We start from the raw sequence: 23,076 nt of genomic DNA on the forward strand, positions 1-23,076 counted from the left end.
TCACTGAAGGGCACTCTTCACACTTTCAAAAGAGTAAAAATATCTTGTAATCAAAAGGCACAAAAAGTTGATGAAAAACAGAATCCATCTAGACACACTGCAATTCATGCACAGGTGGATAACCACCACCTTTATCAGTCTTTTCCATACGCAGATCTGAATTCATTCAAGTTCTTATACCACGCTCTTCACCACAGTACCTGAGTGCCTTCCAAAGATGAAATAAAGAAGTGACCAATATTTACCATGTATAGCTCCCTCTCTATTCCTCTTTCCAGACTAATAACGATCAAAGTAACCTGTGGAATCCAAACGTAACTAGGTTGCCTCATCTCAATTTTCTTGACAAACATTGGGTAAAGCTGTTAATGAAGGTCTCCCAAGCAAAGATCTAACCATGGCTTAGATAAGTATGACTTATTCTTCAGTCAGTCAGTCATAGGCCCAAGGTCTCTCTACTTGCTTTAACCAAGCATGAAATATATTGGTCCATCTCACAAATGGTTTGCCACAACTATTCAAGCACATACAAATCCCTGACAAAATTAAATAAACCATCTGTATAAGCTTTGTGTTCCTCCCTTCTAACTCTGACCCTATTTCTCAAAGTAGTCATGAAAGCAGCCTAAATAAGATCAATTTTATCTGTAAAATAATTTTAGATGGCAACCTTTTGGGGGAAAAGAACATGTGATTATATGTGTTTGCACACCATATAGAACCATCAATAATGACCATTCCCAAAAGCAACATACAATCTATTGTATAGCTGTGTCCAAAATGTTTTGAATCAACATTTTGTTTCAAAAATAATGTTTCAAGTATACATTCAAAGCATTTCATTTGACCCAAATTAAATTTTTCAGTTTTTGTTTTTGTGAGGGGGGGAAAAAAGGTCAGTTTTGATTCAAAACAAAAATATTTTTTTCAAGGTTTTTCATTTCAGCCACTGAACCGAAAAAATATTATTCACTCGTCTCTAATAAAAACTGCCCAATAGTTCCATTGATCTATGACAGGAAGGATGGTTCAATGGCTAGGGTGCCAGCAAGGCACTTAAGACCCGGGTTCAATTCCCAGCTCTGCAACACAATTCCTGTATAACCTTGGGTCACAGAGACCTTAGTCTCTCTGTGCCTCAGTTCTTCATCTGTAAAATGGAGATAAAGCTGCTCTACCAAACAAGGTATCGTCAAGATAAATGCATTATGGTGTTCAGATAGGTCACTGATGGAGAATGACAGATTTAAATTTGTAATAATTTATTAATACTATATGTCGGTCTGGTAATTGGGGTGCTTTCTGTAAGATTTGATTGGTTTAACTCAATAAGCGTCTGTCCCAAGAAAAAAAAAGTCCGGAAGGAAAAAATGGCCTAAGATAAGCCGCCCCTCAAACACGGGAGAGAGTTAATGGACAGTGTTAGAACCACTGTCTCTGAGGACTCTAGCTCTATCTCCAGCTAGCCTCTGGAACTGGCTTTGATCAGGAGGATCAGTGATAACTCAGGGCCCCCTCTCTGTGCAACAATTAACTTTGGTTCATATTATGAAGTTATTCTGAAGTTTTCATGATACTGTTGTATCATGGAAAGTCCTGGTATGTGTATCCACAATTGTGGGCAAGACCTGCACCAGGTACACACCAGACTGAGGACATAAAGAGTACTTAACTTTTAAATGACTAGCCAGCAGATTAAGGGAGTTTTCTGGGGGAAGAGACATCCTCTTGTCTGACTGAAGGGGGAGTTCTGAAGCAGTGGAAACATACCAAAAGGCAGAACAAAGAAAGCCACTTGTTGGACAGGGGGCATATAAATATGAAAAGCTTGGAGCAAGACACAGGAACCATTGGGCAGGAGAAAGGAAGGGCACGCACCAGCCAAGAATAGAGAAGGCATGCCAGACAGAAAGACTCTGAGGGAAAAGCAATCCAATATGCCGAAGTCCCTTCCTGAACCCTGAACTCTGAAGGAGAGCTAGTGAGAGGCACTGCATTTAGGGTGTTCATTATTTTCTAAATGATCTGTTCTCGTGTTTTATCTGTTAAGTGAAAGAGCAAACAACATTTTTAGACTCCATGCGAAGTGTCTCTCTGTTATATGCTTCACTACCACATGCCACCTGAGGAAGTTAAATGATTACCAAGGATGTGAGCTTCCAGGCTGAGTTCCACAAGGGGTGTATTTAGGATACTGAGGCATCTTGAGGGTCAGCACTGGCTGCCTAATGCAGGTGGGCTTAAGTGTCCATTTCAGTGAAGGGGTGGCAGACAGAGCAAGTACTCAGGTAATGTGCCAAAGAGGCCAAGGGAGGAAGTAGTGCTGCAGTGCACTGAGATCATGGAGTTTAAACATGCAGAGAACAGCTGCTGGGTCCTCTCACAACAGTCTCGGGGACTGCCAGGAGGAGACGCCCAACTGCATATGTAACAGGGTCAAAGACTGGGAATACAGAAGAACAAAAGAACATGGTTAAAAAGGGACCTTCTCTCAAAGATGAGTGGCAGTTGTTCAGGGGAACCATACAAAGACATAAGGACCCCCGGGAGCGTCTGAAGAAGTTAAGCCTGTTAAGGTTACCACCAGGAGGACTTTTAGTTAAGACAGACATGCATTTAGACTGTAATTTTAAAGTCTTTTTTCTCTAGAAGCTTTACTCCTACTGCTAAAATATTTTTGTTGAAAAAAGGCTCTCTGATCAACATACAGTATTGTTCAACACAGATGGACCTACAGAACGAGGATGATTGATACTGTAACCCAAGAAGTAGGAGAAATAAGTCATTCGAAACCAGGATAGGTAAAGGAATGAGCTTTGCCACCTAAGAGGTGCATTCAGAAAGACCACAATGTGAAGAATGATGCAACTAACCCTGTAACCATGATAGGGACCATACAAGTACCTATGTTAGGCATACTTAACAGATGATGCTATGGCACAGACAAAAACATTTTCTTCTATTTGACCATAACTAGGCAGAGGAACACAAAATTCTGATGTAATCAATAAAATTCAGAGCAAATCTATCATTAGTGTACCAGTTTTGTCCCCACTACATAACTGTACACTTGGAAACTTTTAGCACTCACTAACTGGTTCTACCCAGGCCCATTAGTGCGCAACAATTTGGTGCACTTTAGAATTCACACCCTTCTAATGCACATTGCCCGGCCGTGTAGACAAGCCCAAAGAGTATTCATTAACAGTATTAAATATTAGATTAATTATGCCTGGTATATCCAACAACAGATGAGAGACTGGAAGATTAAATGCAACTAAAACAAGTCAATTAAATGAAGAGTTGAATAGTGAGTCTGGATATAAAAAAAAAAATCTGACAAATTTCTTTCATTCCCTGTCCTATTCAGGCGTACCATTGATACAATGGGATTTTCACAATAGTGGAATCTCAAGTGAGAGCCTTCCAAGATCATGTACCAAAGAAAAGTCTGATTTCTGTAAGATTTCTGAAACACCACAACATGGAGCACACTTCTATAAAAGGCAGAATCTGCTAGGACTTATGTATCTTATCTGCAGCATCTTGAGAATCTGTGCAGATGATCACATACCCACAATGTAATTTCTGGATTTTTCAGTTCATGAATCAGATGTTAGTCTGGAGTGCAGTGACTTAGTCTATAGGGTTAAAGCCTACATTTCTAGGCTTCTTTGATACATGTCTTCCATCTAATAACTGAAGCTTTTGATTATTTGTCCAACTGCTGTTAACATGTAAATTTAACAGAGACCTGGTTCTCCTAAATGACTATCGGATGAAGTAGCTTCCAATTGCTTCATAGATATCCAACACGTACCATTGTTTTTTCTCTCAGATGTACAAAATCTGTGTGGAATGTTCTGAGGACTATTTCCCGTGGTCAGGGGAGACCAGGTGTGTGTAGATAAATGCTTGAGCTAAGCAAAAACATTACTTCGCTGATGAAAAGGTGAAGTTTTGAGACTCCATAGACAAGGCTCTCACTTCAAACCCTGCAGGCTGACAGAGGTTCAAAGGAGGTCTTAGTAAGAATATTCAATAACAAATTGCATTTTCAAGCCTCCACTTTAGATATTTTTTTTAATTTTCTGAGAATTAGTGGGTTTATTCACCTTGTAACAGATGAAATTACAAAAATACGTTTGTGAAGTGTGCTTGCTTTAAAAGATAAATAAGAACACTGGTCTATGAATAAATCAATAATCCGTGTAATCCTTGCTTGAAATGAGCTCAATTCCTCTAGAGTGGCATCCTCCGTTGAATTTATTTCAAGCCCTGGAAAAGTCTGAGTTACTGGATGACTTTGTTGAAAAATGGAATGTTTCCGTTTGAGAAGAGAGTCTTTCCTGCATAGTTCTCACCATTCAACAGCCAAGACACAAGGTTCCAGAATATGGACAAACCAGGGGCCTTGGAAATAATAGATGTTTCCTTGTGAGCAGATGAAAAGGAAGATGAAAGAGTAATTCCAGTAGGTCTAAAAACCTACATTCTACTCCAGGAGGGATTAGTCACTAGTATTAGCAATTCCTTTTCTTGCCTGATTTGCCTTCGTATTCTGGACAACAGGGAAAAAGAAGCAAAGGCCTACAGAAGATCAATTAGCCAGGGTTACAATTCACCCATAGCTTTTTCGGATGGATTTGTGACTGAAAAAGAAAATGTGGGCCTTTGTATTCTGCTCAGCTGAGAAAACACTGCTCTCGGGAATTCTCCATTATTTTTTTTTAATCAAGTAGTGGAACATGAACTAATACAGTCCCCATTCCACAGAGCCCTCTTATTACCTATTTAGTTTGCCTCTATAGTGAGATGATGTGTATGGTCCGAACAGATACCAGATTTAATTACCCAACCTTTAAAATGTTGTCTCTGTGAAGGCATGACGAGCTTCTCAAAAATTAGCTTTTTTTTAGAGCTGTCAATTAATCGCAGTTAAATCATGCGATTAACTCAAAAAAATTAATCACGATTTTAAAAAATGTATCTCAATTAATCGCAATTTGAATAGCACTGTTAACAAATGGAATACCAATTGAAATTTATTAAATATTTTGGATGTTTTTTACACATTTTTATATATATTGTATTCTGTGTTGTAATTACAGGTTTCAGAGTGGCAGCTGTGTTAGTCTGTGCTCGCAAAAAGAAAAGGAGTATTTGTGGCACCTTAGAGACTAACAAATTTATTTGAGCATAAGCTTTTGTGAATGCATCCGATGAAGTGAGCTGTAGCTCACGAAAGCTTATGCTCAAATAAATCTGTTAGTCTCTAAGGTGCCACAAGTACTCCTTTTCTTTTTGTGTTGTAATTGAAATCAAAGTGTATATTATTTTTTATTACAAATATTTGCACTGTGAAAATGATAAACAAAAGAAATAGTATTTTTCAATTCACCTCATACAAGTACTGTAGTGCAATCTGTCGTGAAAATGCGACTTAAAAAATGTAGATTTTTTTTTGTTACATAACTTCCCTCAAAAACAAAACAATGTAAAACTTCAGAGCCTACAAGTCCACTCCCTCCTACTTCTTGTTCAGCCAATCACTAAGACAAACAACTTTGTTTACATTTATAGGAGATAAAGCTGCCCTCTCCTTATTTACAGTGTCACCAGGAAGTGAGAACAGGCATTTGCAGGGCACTTTTGTAGATGGCACTGCAAGGTATTTACGTGCCAGATATGCTAAACATTCGTATGCCCCTTCATGCTTCGGCCACCATTCCAGAGGACATGCTTCCATGCTGATGACGCTCGTTAAAAAAATAATGCGTTAATTAAATTTGAGACTGAACTCCTTGGGGGAGAATCGTATAGCCCCTGCTCTGTTTTACCCACATTTTGCCATATATTTCATGTTATAGCAGTCTCGGATGATGACCCACAGCACATGTTGTTCGTTCTAAGAACATTTTCACAGCAGATTTCACAAAACACAAAGAAGGTACCAATGTGACATTTCTAAAGATAGCTACAGCACTTGACATAAGGTTTAAGAATCTGAAGTGCCTTCCAAAATCTGAGAGGGACAAGGTGTGGAGCATGCTTTCAGAAGTCTTAAAAGAGCAACTCTCCGATGCGGAAACTTCAGAACCCGACCCACCAAAAAAGAAAATCAACCTTCTGCTGGTGGCATCTGACCCAGATAATGAAAATGAACATGTGTTGGTCCTCACTGCTTTGGACTGTTATTGAGCAGAACCCGTCATCAGCATGGACACGTCTCCCGGAAGGGTGGTTGAAGCATGAAGGGACATATGAATCTTTAGTGCATTTGGCATGTAAATATCTTGCAACGCTGGCTACAACAGTGCCATGAGAACGCCTGTTCTCACTTTAGGTGACATGGTAAACAAGAAGCAGGCAACATTATCTCCTGCAAATGAAACAAACTTGTTTGTCTGAGGGATTGTCTGAACAAGTAGGACTGAGTGGACTTCCAGGCTCTACAATTTTACACTGCATTCAAAAATGAAACAGTTTTTTTGAACATAATTCTTCATTTATAAAGTAGATTTATAAGAGATCGCACTACAGTACCTGTATTAGGTGAACTGAAAAATACACTTTCTTTTTTACAGTGCAAATACTTGTAATCAAAAATAAATATAAAGTGAGCATTGTACACTTTGTATTCTGTGCTGTAATTAAAATCAATATATTTGAAAAATGTAGAAAACATCCAAAAATATTTAAATAAAGGATATTCAATTATTGTTTAACGTGCGACTAATCGTGATGAATTTTTTTAATCGCTTGACAGTCCTACTTTTTTTGTAAACTGTGTCTTGAAAATAAAAACACACTTGTGATCACGTGCATTTCTTTTTCCTGTTTGGCTGTTGAACAACACGGACAAAATCTTCCTCTTTAGTGTTTCTTCTTTTTTATGTCAGCTGCAGTATTACAAAGCAGCAATGTGTAGTTTGATATACAACTGGATATCAAATCCAACTTCTAGCAATTTTTCATACAGTACACCTCACCATAATTAGAAGTTTTGTGCAAACATATGTACCAGTTGTATTGGTTATCCCTGCAAGTGAATACCGAAGCTAGTCTTCTAGCCTGGGAATGTACAGTGGTATCAATAGCCAAGGAATCTGAACAGGTTTTAGAACAATACATGTTCAAGTACAAGCATGGACAGTGTGAGTTTCTTACTCTATTACTATGGTGAAGACTTTTTCTATGATCATTTCCACAGTGTAATTAATTCCACTGCATGCACTTCTTTCACTACTTTTCATATGCAGAGCTGTTAAGAGGTAGACCAACCTGTTTTCAGTACCACCAAAAACCAAAGAATCAAAATACTGACATTACATTTATATGCAACAATACCATTGTGCAAGAGTGACAACAAACAAAACGTGACATTTCTCTGTGTATTATTCAACTTTTATACAATAGATAAATATACAATTTTTTAGCATGCACTAGTAGTATAGAATAGTGGCCTTCCACAACATTGCCTTGTTTTCTCCGAGACCAATGTCTTATAGGATTAGTAAAACCAAAAAGAACCTCAACTAGTTGGACTTTCTGGTTTCTTTATCACTACACTGTACCAATAACCACAGAACTGAATGTCATAAAAGCACAGAATGAGGTGTCTCTTTTACAAAGATAAAGGGTAAGAGTGTCCAATTCCCTTGAGGGAGTCAAGGCCCCACAACAATTAAATGTATCAGCTTATAACAGAGAACCGAATACAAACCCTACGAATCCCTTGTATAAATAATCTATTAAAATAGATGAAAACACCATCCTCTTCTCATTCACAGCTAATGACCATCTTTTCTTTTTTTCTTTTTTCTTTTTTTTTGGGGGGGGTGGGGGTGGGGGTGCCAAACATAAGCTCAAGCAAAAGAATGAAATATTACCTAAAACTTCAGGAGGCTCTGATTGGAGGCCTTCTGGCTGCTGGCCCTGGAGCACATTAAGCAGAGCTTGAAGACTCCTGAGACACAGTGATGGATGGGAAAATCTTGTCTCCTTGATCAATTCAAAAACTTCACATAGTCCAACTTCAATTATCTAAAAAAGTACAACACACATTTTTAAACACAAGACCCATTATCAGGATGCTTTGATCAGTTCAGCCATAAAAATATTTACATAATGGTATGAATTTCTCTTTAGCTTAACACACAAACTCTACCATGTAAATATAGAAGATCATGGCAGTTCATAGACAGAAATAATCAAACCAAATTCTCAAAGTATAATTTTGAATATGAAACAGATGCGGTTATTCCAATATGAATGGTTTCAGACTAGAATATGTGTCTACATAATTAGATATTTAATATTTAAAAACTCCTGAATAAAGCTGATTGTTTTCAACTTTTAGATAGTGTCGTGGCTACAGGACAAACTGTACCTTGGACTTCTTTATTTCCTCTCAAACGCATCCCTTGTGTGACTGGCCTGGCTTCCTGCACCTCACTCTGCGTGGAGTCATGCAGTTCAACCATACTTAGACTGGCTTTCTGGGCTGCAGACCCCCTGGTTACCAACCACATGAATGGCAGAGGCCCAATTTGGTTTTAGCACCTGTAATAGCTTCTATTGGAAAGCCTGTGACAGCATAAGTTTACAGTGACACAGAAAATGAAGGTTACTTATAACTGGAGTTCTTTCAGATTGACTCTGCACGTTCACACTGAGGGGTTAAGGCTGCTGTCAGAGCTCAAAGGGTGTAATCACGTCATTGCAGTGCCAATCACAGTGCTCACATCGTTCCTTACATTGTTAGCTTTTTTGAATACCACCACACCCTGAGCAGATGTTTTCAGAGAACTACTCACAATGACCACAAGAGCTCTTTCTTGACTGGTAACAGCTAATTAATATGGCCCCCATCATTTTGTATGTATTATTGGGTTTATGTTTTCCAATATGCATTACTTTGCACCTATCAACACTGAATTTCATCTGCCATTTTGTTACCCACTCGCCCAGTTGTGAGAGACCCCTTAGTAACTCTTCACATCTGCTTTGGACTTAACAGTTTTGAGTAATTCTGTATCACCTGCAAATTTTGCCACCTCACTGTTTATCCCTTTTTCCAGATCATTTATGAATATATTGAACAGGACTGGTTCCAGTACAGATCCTCTCTCCATTGTGAAAACTGACCATTTATTCCTCCACCCTTTGTTTCCTATCTTTCAAACAATTACTGATCTGTGAGAGAACCCTTCCTCTTATCTTATGACTGCTTGCTTTGCTAAGAACCTTTGGTAGGGGACCTTGCCAAGTGCTTTCTAAAAATACAAGTATGCTATATCCATGAAATCACATTTATCCACATGCTTGTTGACACCCTCAAATAATTCTAATAGACTGGTCAGGTATCCATTAAAAAAAACTGTGCTGGCTCTTCCCCAACATACTGTATTTGTGTGTCTGATAATTACATTCTTTATTATCGTTTCAACCAATTTGCCTGGTATTGAATTTAGGTTTACCAACTTGTAATTGCCAGGATTGCCTCTGGACCCTTTTTTTAAAATTGACGTTTCATTAGCTTCCCTCCAATCATCTGGTACAGAGGCAGATTTAAGCAATAGCTTGCATATCACAGTTAATAGTTCTGCAATTTCATATATTGTTCCTTCAGAACTCTTGTGTGAATACCATCTGGGCCTGCTGACTTATTAATGTTCAATTTATCAATGTGTTCCAAAATCCCTCTACTAACAATTCAACCTGGGACAGTTCCTCAGAACTGTCACCTAAAAATAATGGCTCAGGTGCGGGAATCTCCCTCACATCCTCTGCAGTGAAGACTGATGCAAAGTATTCACATAGCTTCTCCACAACAGCCTTGTCTTCCTTGAGTGCTCCTTTAGCACCTCAATCATTCAGTGGCCTCCTGCCTCTGACGTACTTAAAAATTGCTGTTAGTTTTTGTGTCTTTTGCTAGTTGCTCTTCAAATTTGTTTTTGGCCTGCCTAATTATACTTTTACACTTGACTTGCCAGAGTTAAGGCTCCTTTCTATTATCCTCAACAGGATTTGACTTCCAATTTTTAAGGGATGTCTTTTTGACTAACTGCCCTCTCCTACATTGTTGTTCAGCCATGGTGGCATTTGTTGGTCCTCTTACTGTATTTTTTGTTTGTTTTTTGTTTTTTTGTTTTTTTATAATTTGGGGTATAAGTGGTGTTTTAAAATAGTTTCTATGCAGCTTGCAGGAATTTCACTTTTGTAACTGTTCCTTTTAATTTACATTTAACTAGCTCTCTCATTTTTGTGTCATTCCCCTTTTTGAAATTAAATGCTACTATGGTGGATATCTTTGGCAATTTTCCCCCATACAAGGATGTTAAATTTAATTACATTATGGTTGCTACTACTGAGCAGTTCAGCTATATTCACTTGTTGGACCAGATCCTGTGCTTTAGGACTAAGTCAAAAATTGTCTCCCATTGTGTGTTCCAGGACTGCATCCTGGAATAGCTAGTCACTAAGGGTATGTCTACACTGCCCACGTTACAGCGCGGCCGCACTGTGACAGCGCGGCCGCACTGTGACGTGGGCAGTGTAGACATGCTTTATCGCTGGGGAAGAGCTCTCAGCTTTTCAGCGCTAAAACTTTTGTCGCTCGGGGGGGGGGGGGAAGGGGGGCTTCACACGCCTGAATGACAGTGTAGACACAGCCTAAGTGTCTAGAAGTTTTATTTCTGCATCCCATCCTGAGGTAACGTCGATCCCGTATACAAGGATACGGTAGAACCTCGGAGTTACAAAAACCTCAGAAATGGAGGTTGTTCATAACTTTGAACAAAACATTATGGTTGTCCTTTCAAAAGTTTACAACTGAACATTGACTTAAAACAGCTTTGAAACTTTACTATGAAGAAAAATGCTGCTTTTAACCATTTTAATTTAAATGAAGCAAACAAAAATAGTTTCCTTGCCTTGTCAAATTTTTTTTAAACTTTTTTCTTTTTAGTAGTAATTTATATTTAACAGTACTGTACTTGCGTGCATGTGTGCTTGTGCTGCTGCCTGATTGTATACTTCCAGTTCAAAATGAAATATGTGGTTGACCAGTCACTTCATAACTCTGGCTTTCATAACTTTGAGGTTCTATTGTAGTTGAAATCCCCCATTATTATTGGGTTCGCTGCTGTGTTTGTAGCCTCTCCAATCTTCCTGAACATTTCACCATCCTAGTCAGGTAGTCAGTAGTATGCTCCTACTGCTATACTCTTATTATTCAAGCACGGAATTTCTATCCATAGAGATTCTAGGGTACAGTTTGATTAATTTAAGATTTTCATTAGATTTGATTTTATGTTTTGTTTCACATATAATGCTACTCCCCCAACAGCGTGACCTACTTTGTCATTCCTATATATTTTGTACCCTGGTATTACCCTTGTACAATCATTATCATTGTTCCACCAAGTTTCTGTGATGCCTGTTATATCAATAGCCTCATTTAATACTCAAAAGTTTGTTCATCTTGGTATTTAGACTTCTTGCATTTGTATATGAGCACTTACAAAATTTGTAAATATGTAGTAGTCTGCCTTCATGTGATGCAACTGATGGGGCTCTTTCACTTGATTACTTCTCTTCAGTTCCTACCTGTGCTTCTATTCTCTCCTCTTTACTAAGACAGAGTATCCCTGTTAATAAATCCTCCCCTAAGGGAGCACCTGTTGGCTTTCCACCAGCCCTTGGTTTAAAACTCCTCTATGACCTTTTCAATTTTACATGCCAGCATTTTTGTTTAGGTGGAGCCCATCCTTCCAGTATAGGCTCTTCCTTTCCCAGAAAGTTCCCCAGTTCCTAATAAACTTAAATCCTTCTTCCCAACACCATGGTCTCATCCATACATTGACACCCTGCAGTTCTGCCTGTCTGGCTGTACCTGAACATGGAACAGGAAGCATTTCAGATTCTGGTACCATGGAAATCCCAATCTCTCACTTAACAGCCTACATTTGGCCTTTCAAGACCTGTCTCCTGCCCTTCCCTATCTCATTAGTACCTATATGTACCATGACCTAGGCTCCCTGTAAGCTGCACGGCAACGCAGCAGGCTATTTAGGGCTGCACAGCTCGCCCAGCCCAGACCCCTTCAGAACTGCTGCAACTGGGGAGAGGTGCCCCTCCCGCGGCCCAGTTCAGACCAGCCGGAACTGCCACAGCCAGGGAGAAGAGCCCCTCCCCAGGTCCTGCCTAGCTTCGCCGGAACTGGTGTATTTCACAGCATCTCCATATTGGTGCACATAACAAAATTCATTCCGCACATGGGAGGGAAAACTTAGGGGGAACACTGACCATGACCACCAGCTCCTCAACAGCAGTGCACTCCAAGAATAAGACGACCAACATGGTAGACTGAACTTCCCACCGTATCTTAAAAGAGTACCACAGAGGTCCTTCTTCCAGCAGGTTGAAAGACAGAGTGCTGTAGACCCTGAATTCTTCATCTTCTCTAACACTTCAGTTTTCTTGATGGATTATTCATCTCCTTCACAAGGAAGGTCTTCTACCTACGACTTGTTTTCTGGAGGGACTGTACAAGGTCTCAGACTCATGGACTTTAAGGCCACATGGGACCATCATGACGATCTAGTCTGACCCCTGCACACTACAAGTCAGTCTCTCACCCACCCACCTCCTGTAATAGACCCATAACCTCTGACTGAGTTACTGAAGTGCTCAAATCTTGATTTAAAAGACTTCACGTTACAAAGAATCCACCATTTACTCTAATTTAAACCAGTAAGTGACCCATTCCACATTGAATCACAGAATATCAGGGTTGGAAGGGACCTCAGGAGGTCATCTAGTCCAACCCCCTGCTCAAAGCAGGACCAATTCCCAACTAAATCATCCCAGCCAGGGCTCTGTCAAGCCTGACCTTAAAAACCTCTAAGGAAGGAGATTCCACCACCTCCCTAGGTAACTCATTCCAGTGATTCATCACCCTCCTAGTGAAAAAGGTTTTCCTAATATCCAACCTAAACCTCCCGCACTGTAACTTGAAACCATTGCTCCTTGTTCTGTCATCTGCTACCATGAGAACAGTCTAGATCCATCCTCTTTAGAACCACCTTTCAGGTAGTTGAAAGCAGCTATCCAATCCCCCCCTCATTCTTCTCTTCTGCAGACTAAATAATCCCAGTTCCCTCAGCCTCTCCTCATAAGTCATGTGTTCCAGACCCCTAATCATTTTTGTTGCCCTCCACAGGACTCTCTTCAATTTTTCTACATCCTTCTTGTAGTGTGGGACCCAAAACTGGACAGTACTCCAGATGAGGCCTCACCAATGCCAAATACAGTCCTCAGTCTGTAGCCGTGCATAGGATTCTTCCATCCTAAGTGCAGGACTCTGCACTTGTCCTTGTTGGACCTCATCAGATTTCTTTTGGCCCAATCCTCTAATTTGTCTAGGTCCCGCTTTATCCTATCCCTACCCTCCAGTGTATCTACCTCTCCTCCCAGTTTAGTGTCATCTGCAAACTTGCTGAGGGTGCAAACCACGCCATCCTCCGGATCGTTAATGAAGATATTGAACAAAACCAGCCCCAGGACTGACCCTGGGGAAACTCTGCTTGATACCGACTGTCAAGTAGACATGAAGCCATTGATCACTACCCGTTGAGCCCGATGATCTAGCCAGCTTTCTCTCCACCTTATAGTCCATTCATCCAGCCCATACTTCTTTAACTTGCTGGCAAGAATACTGTGGGATAACATATCAAAAGCTTTGCTAAAGTCAAGGAATAACACGTCCACTGCTTTCCCCTTATCCACAGAGCCAGTTATCTCATCATAGAAGGCAATTAGGTTAGTCAGGCATGACTTTCCCTTGGTGAATCCATGCTGACTGTTCCTGATCACTTTCCTCTCGTATAAGTGCTTCAGGACTGATTCCTTGAGGACCTGCTCCATGATTTTTCCACGGACTGAGGTGAGGTTGACTGGCGTGTAGTTCTCCGGATCCTCCTCCTTCCCTTTTTTTTTTTTTTTTTTTTAAATGAGCACTACATTAGCCTTCTTCCAGTTATCCAGGACCTCCCCCAATTGCCATGAGTTTCAAAGATAATGGCCAATGGCTCTGCAATCCCATCTGCCAACTCCTTTAGGACCCTCAGACGCAGCGCATCCGGCCCCATGAACTTGTGCTCATCCACCTTTTCTAAATAGTCCTGAACCACTTCTTTCTCCACAGAGGGCTGGTCACCTCCTCCCCAGAGTGTGCTGCCTAGTGCAGTAGTCTGGGAGCTGACCTTGTTCGTGACAACACAGGCAAAAAAAGCACTGAGTACATTATCTTTTCCCACATCCTCTGTCACTAGGTGTCACATGTAGAAGAGGAAGGCGAAAAATATCCAGGGTCTCTGCCAATCGGACCTGGGGGGAAATTCCTTCCTGGCCCCCAGTGCAGAAATCAGTAAGACCCAGAGCATATCAGCAAGACACATCAGACACACAAGTGGGAAAGAACTCAGTGTAGTAACTCAGAGCCCTCCTGATCTAATATCCCATCTTTGGCCGTAGGATATTTGCTCCTAGCAGTCACAGGTGGACTACGTGCTATTGTACGCACTCTCCTGATACCATCCCTCTCCATAAACTTATCAAGCTCAGACTTGAAACCCAGTTAGAATATTTGCCCCCAGTGGTCTCCTTGGGAGGCTGTTCCAGAACTTCACTCCTCTGATGGTTAGAATTTCAAGCCTAAACTTATTGATGGCCTATTTATATCCATTTGTTCTTGTGCCAACACGGACCCTCAACTTAGGGCTTGGCTACACTTGCAAGTTAGAGTGCATTAAAAGTAGCCCCATGCGTCCTAGCCCTGGATGCGTCCACACTGGCAAGGCATAGAGCGCCTGGACTCTGCAGCTGGAGCGCTCCTGGTAATCCACCTCCACGAGAAGCATAAGGCTTGCTGCGCCCCAGCTGAAACGCCCGGGCATCAGTGTGAACGAGGTCTTGCATTACTGCACTGTGATTGGTCTCTGGAAACATCCCATAATCCCCTGAAGTGGCCATTCTTCTCATGGTTTTGAAATCTGCAGGAATGCAGATATCCCCTTTCAAAGCTCTGTTTCTGACAGCCAGCATGCTTATCTGCTCCAGGACAAAGGATTCCATTACCGTGGAGTGCGGTGTGTGAGAGAGAGAGGCGGCGGGGGGGGGGAGGGGTCCTGCTGCTGTCTGAACTTACAAGATAGTATGCTGACACACTCTCTGCACCCCAAAACACACCGTCTCTCCTCCCGCATAAACACAACACATTCCCTGTCACACTCCACCCCCTCCCCCATTTGATAAGCATGTTGCAGTCACTTGCACGCTGGGATAGCTGCCACAATGCACTGCTCTTTGTGGCACTGCAAAAGCTACTAATATGGCCACACCAGTGCGCTTCCAGTTGACAGTGTAAACACACGGCAGAGTTTTCCCTACTGCGGTCTCCGAAGGCTGGTTTAACTCCCAGCGCTCTACATCTGCAGTTAGAGCCAGAGCATATCAGCATCTTTAAATAACTCCTCTCTCTCCCTGGTGTTTATCCCTCTAATGTATTTAAAGAGAGCAATCATATCTACCTTCAGCCTCCATTTGGTTATGCTGAACAAGATGAAACTCCTTAAGTTTCCTCTTGTAAGGTACTTTTCCACACCTCTGATCATCTGAGTAGCTCTTTTCTGTACCTGTTCCAGTTTATATTCATTGTTCTTAAAACATGAGAGATCAGAATTGCACCCAGTATTCTAGATGAGGTCTGGCCAGTACCTTGTATAGTAATAACATTTTCCAGTCTCTACTGGAAATACTTCACCTGATGCATGCCAGGACTGCATTAACCTTTTTCACAGCTGCATCACACTGGTAGCTCAGAGTCATCCTGTGATTGACCAATACACTTAGGTCTTCCTTCTACTCAGTTGCTTCTAACTGAGATGTCCCCAGCATATAGCAAAAATTCTCGTTGCATGACCTTGCACTTTGCACTATTAAATTTCATCCCATGTTTATTACTCCAGTTTTCAATGTCACACAAAGCTTGTATGATATTCTGGTCCTCCTCTGTATTGGCAATACCTCCCAACTTTGTATCATCTACAAATTATTAGCACACCCCCATGTTATGCGCCAAGGTCATTAATAAAAATGTTAATGAAGATTGGTCCCAAGACCGATCCCTGAGGAACTCCACTAGTAACCTTCTTCCAGCCTGACATTTCACTTTTCTGTATGACCCATTATAGTGTGCCCTTTAACCAGTTCTTTATCCAGCTTCCCAGTCCCATATTAATCCCTATCTTCTCCAATTTAACTAATAATGTCCCATGTGGAGTGCGTTACTGAAAACCACCTAGGTTAGATCTACTGCATTTCCTTTGTCTAAAAAAAACAAAAAACAAAAAACAACTAGTTAATTTCTCAAAGAAAGAGATCGGATTGGTCTGGCACAATCTACCTCTTTTAAAACCATGCTGTATTTTATCCCAATTACTGTTTACCTTTATGTACTTGACTACTTTCTCTTTCAAAATTTGTTCCAAGACTTTGTATACAATTGAGGTCAAACTAATGGGATCACTTCTTTTCCCTTTCCTAAAAGCAGGCATTATATAAGCAATTTCCCAGTCACAAGGTACAACTCCCAAGTTTACATATTCATTAAAAATCCACGCTATTGGACTTGCAATTTCATGTGCCAGTTCCTTTAATATTCTTGATTGAAATGATCTGGGGTCCCCATTTGGTCCCAAGCTGTCTCAGTTTGACTTCCACCTAGAATGTAGTAATTTCTACTTCCATATCCTCATTTCCATTAGCCACCCTGCCACTATTATTAGAGCCATATTATACCCTTATTTAAAACTGAGGCGAAGTATTCACGTGTTGGGAAACATCTAGATTATCTTTAATATCCACCCCATCCTCAGAGCTTAGCAATCTCACTTCTTCCCTCGTTTTCTTTTTCTTTATATGTCTAAAGAAACTCTTACTATTGTATTAATTTCCTTTCCAAGATCCAACTCTGTTTGGTTTTTGGTAGGTCCCACCTTTTCCCTACACTTTCTGACCTCCAACAGTCACCTTTCCTTGCTGATCCCTTCTTACATTCCTCGTAAGCTTTCTGCTTTCTCTTATCCTGTTTGAGATGCTTGTTCATGCAGTTTGGTCTGCAACCCTTCCCTATACATTTTTTCCCCTTGCTTCAGATGCAGCTTCAGATAGTTTCTACAACTCTGATTTAAATAATTCCAACCCTCCTCCACATTCAGCTGCGTGAGTTCTTCAGTCCAGTCCACTTCCCCAACAACTTCCCTCAATGTTTTAAAGTTTGCCCTTTTGAAATCAAGAATCCTAGTTGCAGACCTTTTTTTAAAATATCCTTCCATTTAGTTTCAAGTAAATTAACTCATGATCACTTGAACCAAGGTTGTCCTCTAGAACTAGTTCTTCTATGAGTCCCTTGATACTTACCAATACAAAACCTAAAATGGCATCACCTCTTCTTGGTTCAGTGAGTACCTGGCGAAAAAAAATCTGTCTGCTATCACATACAGGAATATCTGGGTCCTACCATTATTAGTAGCACTTGTCCTCCAATCTATATCTGGGAAATTAAAGTCTCCCATAAATACTACTGGGAATTGTATGAATATCTCACTGAAAATATTAAAGAAGTCTCTATCCATATCAGATCATAGGGGTCTTTACCCCAGTGAAGCCTCTTTTACACATTTCTTCGCCAAAGTGATTTTCACCCAAATAGATTGCCCACTTTATCCAATCACTTCTAAATTTCTGGATCGCCTACTTTATCGTTAATATACAATGCTACTCCACCACTTTTACCTGTATTTCTATCTTTTCTGACCAGAACATACCCTCCAGTCATGACTACTATTCCACCATATTTCTGTTATGTCTAAATCTAGTTTCACTTCCTGACCCAGGAGTTCTTGTTCATCCATTTTGTTACCCAGGCTCCTTGCATTGGTGTAAAGACATCTTAGTTGTTTCTGCTTGGCCACACCAAGATTCCTCACCCGACTAAGTACAGTTACTCTACTACTAGTATCGCCAACCTGACTGTTAGTCCCAATACCACAGGTAGTATCTACTCTCTTGATATCCATTCTCCTACCCGCTGTTGTTTCAGACACACGTTTGCATCTCATAGAATCACAGGACTGGAAGGGACCTCAAGAGGTCATCTAGTCAAGTCCCCTGCACTCATGGCAGCAGTAAGTATTATCTAGACCATTCCCAACAAGTGTTTTTCTAACCTGCTCTTAAAAATCCCCAATGATGGAGATTCCACAACCTTCCGAGGCAATTTATTCCAGTGCTTACCCACTCTAGGAAAAACTTCCTGTCAATGTCCAACCTAAACCTCCCTTGCTGCAAATTAAGCCCACTGCTTTTTCTCCTATCCTCAGAGGTTAAGAACAACATTTTTTCTCCCTCCTCCCTGTAACAACCTGTTATGTACTTGAAAACTTATGTCCCCTCTCAGTCTTGTCTTTTCCAGACTATTTTTTCAATCTTACCACACAGGTCATGTTTTCTAGAGCTTTAAATCATTTTTGTTGCTCTTCTCTGGACTTTCTCCAATTTGTCCACATCTTTACTGAAACGTGGCGCCCAGAACTGCACACAGGACTCCAATTAAGGGCTAATCAGCATGGAGTAGAGCGGAAGAATTACTTCTCATGTCTTGCTTACAACACTCCTGCTAATATATCCCAGAATGATGTTCACTTTTTTTTTTTTTTTTTTGCGCAACAGCGTTATACTGTTCGCTCATATTTAGCTTGTGGTCCACTATAACTCCCAGACTCCTTTCTAGGAAGTCATTTCCCATTTTGTATGTGTGCAACTGACTGTTCCTTCCTAAATGAAGTACTTTGCACTTGTCCTTATTGAATTTCACCCTATCTACTTCAGACCATTTCTCAAATTTGTCCAGACCATTTTGAATTTTAATTCCATCCTCCAAAGTACTTGCAACCCCTCCCAGCTTGGTATCATCTGCAAACTTTAAGTGTACTTTCTATGCAATTATCTAAATAACTGATGAAGATATTGAACTGAACTGGATCCAGAACTGATCCCACTCATTATGCCCTTCCAGCATGACTGTGAACCACTGATAACTACACTTTCATCACTGAAAGAATACAAAATCCTTGCATTAAGACTAACGAAGGGGCACAGCAATTTAGGAAACAGCAAATTTTGCTCCAACATCATCTGTTTACAGGAACCTCCAAAGACTTTTTCATTCAGATCTATATTTCAAATAAAAGCCTATACAAAACCATTTGGTTTGCTTGTTGGCCTATCGGATTTCAGAAAACAAAACCAGAGATTTCACTGAGGTTTATTAATGTATCTTGTACAAAAAGAACAATAAATTTCTGCTTGTTTTCAACTACCAGTTTTACTGTCAATTGGAAAACCATTTTGGATTTGAATTAAAAACAAGTATTCTAGAGGCCTGTCTACACTTAAAATGCTACAGTGGCACAGCTCTTCAGTACAGACATTATCTACAGCAACAGGAGAGATTCTCCCACCAATGCCGGTAATCCGCCTCCCGGAGAGGCAATAGCTAGGTCAACAGAAGAATTCTTCCATTGACCTAATGCTATCTACACCGGAACTTCGGTAAGCTTAACTACACCACTCAAGGGTGTGGATTTTTCACACCTGTGAGCAATGTAGTTATAGTGACCTAGTTTTCTAGTATAAACCAGGCCTCAATCTCAGACAAAAGAAGCTTAGCACTGGAGGAGTTGTGAAAGTGGAAAAAGTTAGGTGTAAGATTTTCTTCCAGTTTCCATTTTCCTCCCTCTGACTCTTTAACAAACATAAAAGATATTTATCAATATTCTCTATTTATCCCAGTTTCTTATTCAAAGGAAATAAGTCTAGTAATTATTAAAATGAGACTTTAAATCATCTGCAACAACTCTCCTCATTTATATCAGATTAACAAAAAATGAGCTCAATAGTCTATGTCAATCCAGTATATATGTGTGTGCGCGCACATAAGAAATATCATAAAGCAATTCACCTATTAATGAAGGTAACATTCTCAAAAACACTTAAGTGACTTAGGAGTCTAGGTCCCATTTTCAAAAGTGATTTAGGCACTTTGGCTCCTGAATCCTACAGATTTTCAACAAAACATACGGCTTGTCTACACAGAGATACTGTGCAGCAAGCTAGAGTAAATCTAAAGCACACCAGCTTGCTTCACAGTAACACACCATGTGGACACTGCTATAGAGCAGTGAAAGTCCACTAAGCTGCAACCAGGGACTTTCATTGCACTGGAACACAGTCCACACCACAAGTAATGCACAGCAATTGGTGCACTGCAGACAAGCTGTTGGGTTCCAAAAGGTCCATATTTTCAAAGGCACTTTGGTGTCTAATGATGCAGATATGCACCTAAGCAACTTAGAGGCCTAATTCCAAATTATTATAATGGAATATACACCTGTGTAGGAATTACACCTGTGTAGGTGTTTTTTTAAAGCCCCACTAGATGCCTAACTGCATCTTTAGGTATCAAAATAACTGAAAATCTGGTGCCTAAGTCACTTCTGAAAATTTTATTCACACTGCTCTAATACTGCCTTACTATGGAAGTATTTCTAGAAACTGCAAATAGTATTTAAAGACATTAAAACAGCTTTTTTTTTTTAAACACACATTCACACAGGTAAGCTGTCCCTCATTCCATTTTGATCAGGTGACAAAGTCATATTCACAATTAAAAATCACAAATCCCTTCCCTCCCAAGTAAACAAATCAAGGTAGGCAGCATTTACAACTTCACCTTCAGAAGCTATCAACCAAATTTACAAAGAAAACAGGCCCTGTACCCTCACATGGGAATTGCCATACTGGATCAGATTCACGATTCATCTAGCTGCATATGCTGTTTCCAGAAGTGGCCAGCACCACATACTTCAAAGGAATGTACAAAAAAAAAAAACCCAACCACCACCACCCCACACTAGATATACGTGGGGTCATCCCACCTCCCGAAGGTCTCATCTTAATACCTATAATTAGAGATTGATTTACATCCTGAAACAGAGCTTATTGTCTCCTTCTGTCCTTCACTGTTGCCTAGAAAGCGGGAATCTTTACAGTTGTTTGAGTTTATAGATGTTTTGTCATGAAAGGTTAGGTTGCAAGCCCATAGGGGATGCTGGGGAACTTCAGAGGGACTTAACCAAAGTAGATAATTGGGAACATGGCAGACACAATTCAGTATTGATAATACCAAGTAATGCACGTTGGAGGGGACTATTACAAAATTATCCACATAAACATCCAATCCCTCTGAGCCTTACTAAGTTATTAGGCTCAAAAACCATCCTGTTCCAATTTTTTCACAATTTAAGTGCTGTGTGAAAAAGTATTCGTTTCATCAGTTTTAAATTTACCACCTTTCATTGTGATGAATGTCCATCCCCTTGGTGCTTGTTTTTTGAGACAGGAAGAACAGAAGTTCCCAATCTGTCTTCTGCACACCATTCATTTTATAGACTCTTCTCATATTTTCTCCTCTCCTTTCTGACAAACAACAGGAATCTTTCTACTCTCTTTGTAAATGTTTTTCCATTACCGTAATAATTTTTGTTCTTCTCTGAACCCCCTCTAATTCTCAAATATCCTTTTGGATACAGGGTCAGCAGTACTAAAGCCATACTACGGATTTACAAAATGGCATTCTATTTTCCATAGTATTCTTCATCTCACTCCTTATGCATCCTAATATTTTGTTTACTTTTTTAACTGAAGCTACACATTGAGCAATCCTTCAATGAGCTGAGATGATACAGTTTATTTAGAACTCTGTAAAAGTGCATTATTACTACCGATCCTTCCCCTCCAACGTGCATTACTTGGCATTTATCAACACTGAATTGTGTCTGCCATGTTGCCCAATTATCTACTTTGGTTAAGTCCCTCTGAAGTTCCCCAGCATCCCCTCTGGCCTTGCAACCTAACCTTTCATGACAAAACATCTGTAAGCTCGAACAACTGTAAGATTCCTGCTTTCCAGGTAACACCACCACCAACATAAAAAAGGTAATTTTAGTAGTATTTAATTCAACCTTATCATAATAAGTCACATAAAAAAGAACTATGTGAAGCTGCTCTGCCCAAGCCCCTTTAAGCTCACATCAGGGAAAGATGACAGAAAGCAAGATTAATAGATTACATATATTAAACACTAATTGGTAGGCAAAACAGAATTCACAAAAGGCATACTCAATAGTTAAATGCAACTGGCAAATGGACATATGAGCAAATAAAATATGCATGTAAGAAAAACGATGCAGTTTAACCATTCCCACCAGCTTTTCTTTCCAATATTCCACTACTGAACAGCATCCTTTCATGCACTCATAGCAAAATCGTTAAAGTCATTAAATTCCAAAGGCTATTATTACTGAAGTATTCTGTCAACAATCTTAACATACAGACAAACTGGTGGAAATCAATGCCACTAAACATTGCAGCCAAGAGCCAAGCAAGATTTCAAAAAAGGACAAAATATTTATAGGGAGGATGAAAATACCCAGTTACATTAGATGGGATTGAAAAACTAAATATTTGGAAGCAATATAAACACTCATAAAATCAGAGAATAAGCCAAGTTCTAATTGAGGGAGTTAAAAAAGAAACTTCTATGGGTAGCTTATTTCTAAGGGTATGTCTTCACTACTCGCCGGATTGGGGGGCAGCGATCAATACAGCGGAGATCGATTTATCAAGTCTAGTCTAGATGCAATAAATCGACCCCCCAAGCGCTCTCCCGTCAACTCCTGTACTCCAGCACTACAAGAAGCACAAGCAGAGTCGACACGGGGGAGGGCGGGGGGAAGGGGGCAGCAGTTGGCTCACCGCGGTGAAGACACCACGGTAAGTCACTCTAAGTAGATCAACTTCTGAAGTTGCGTAACATAGATCCATCTCCCCCGCCCAGGGTAGACAAGGGCTCAGTGACCACCTCAGAGCTTCTTGCAGTCCTCTGAA

The 23,076-nt window shown here is 40.3% G+C and overlaps 1 protein-coding gene across 14 annotated transcripts in view; it reads right to left on the minus strand.

Annotated features, from left to right (window-relative positions):
• MYCBP2 (MYC binding protein 2) overlaps positions 1-23,076 on the minus strand; it is a 414,963-nt gene that overhangs the window by 357,656 nt on the left and 34,231 nt on the right. For all 14 annotated transcript variants that reach the window (XM_073347171.2, XM_073347218.2, XM_073347180.2 and 11 more), the window contains exon 4: positions 7,893-8,046. In XM_073347171.2, coding sequence (XP_073203272.1) covers positions 7,893-8,046 — 154 coding nt within the window. The remainder of the gene's footprint in view (positions 1-7,892; positions 8,047-23,076) is intronic.

Source organism: Lepidochelys kempii, chromosome 1 (assembly GCF_965140285.1).
Source record: "Lepidochelys kempii isolate rLepKem1 chromosome 1, rLepKem1.hap1, whole genome shotgun sequence".
NCBI classification, from domain to species: Eukaryota; Metazoa; Chordata; order Testudines; family Cheloniidae; genus Lepidochelys; species Lepidochelys kempii.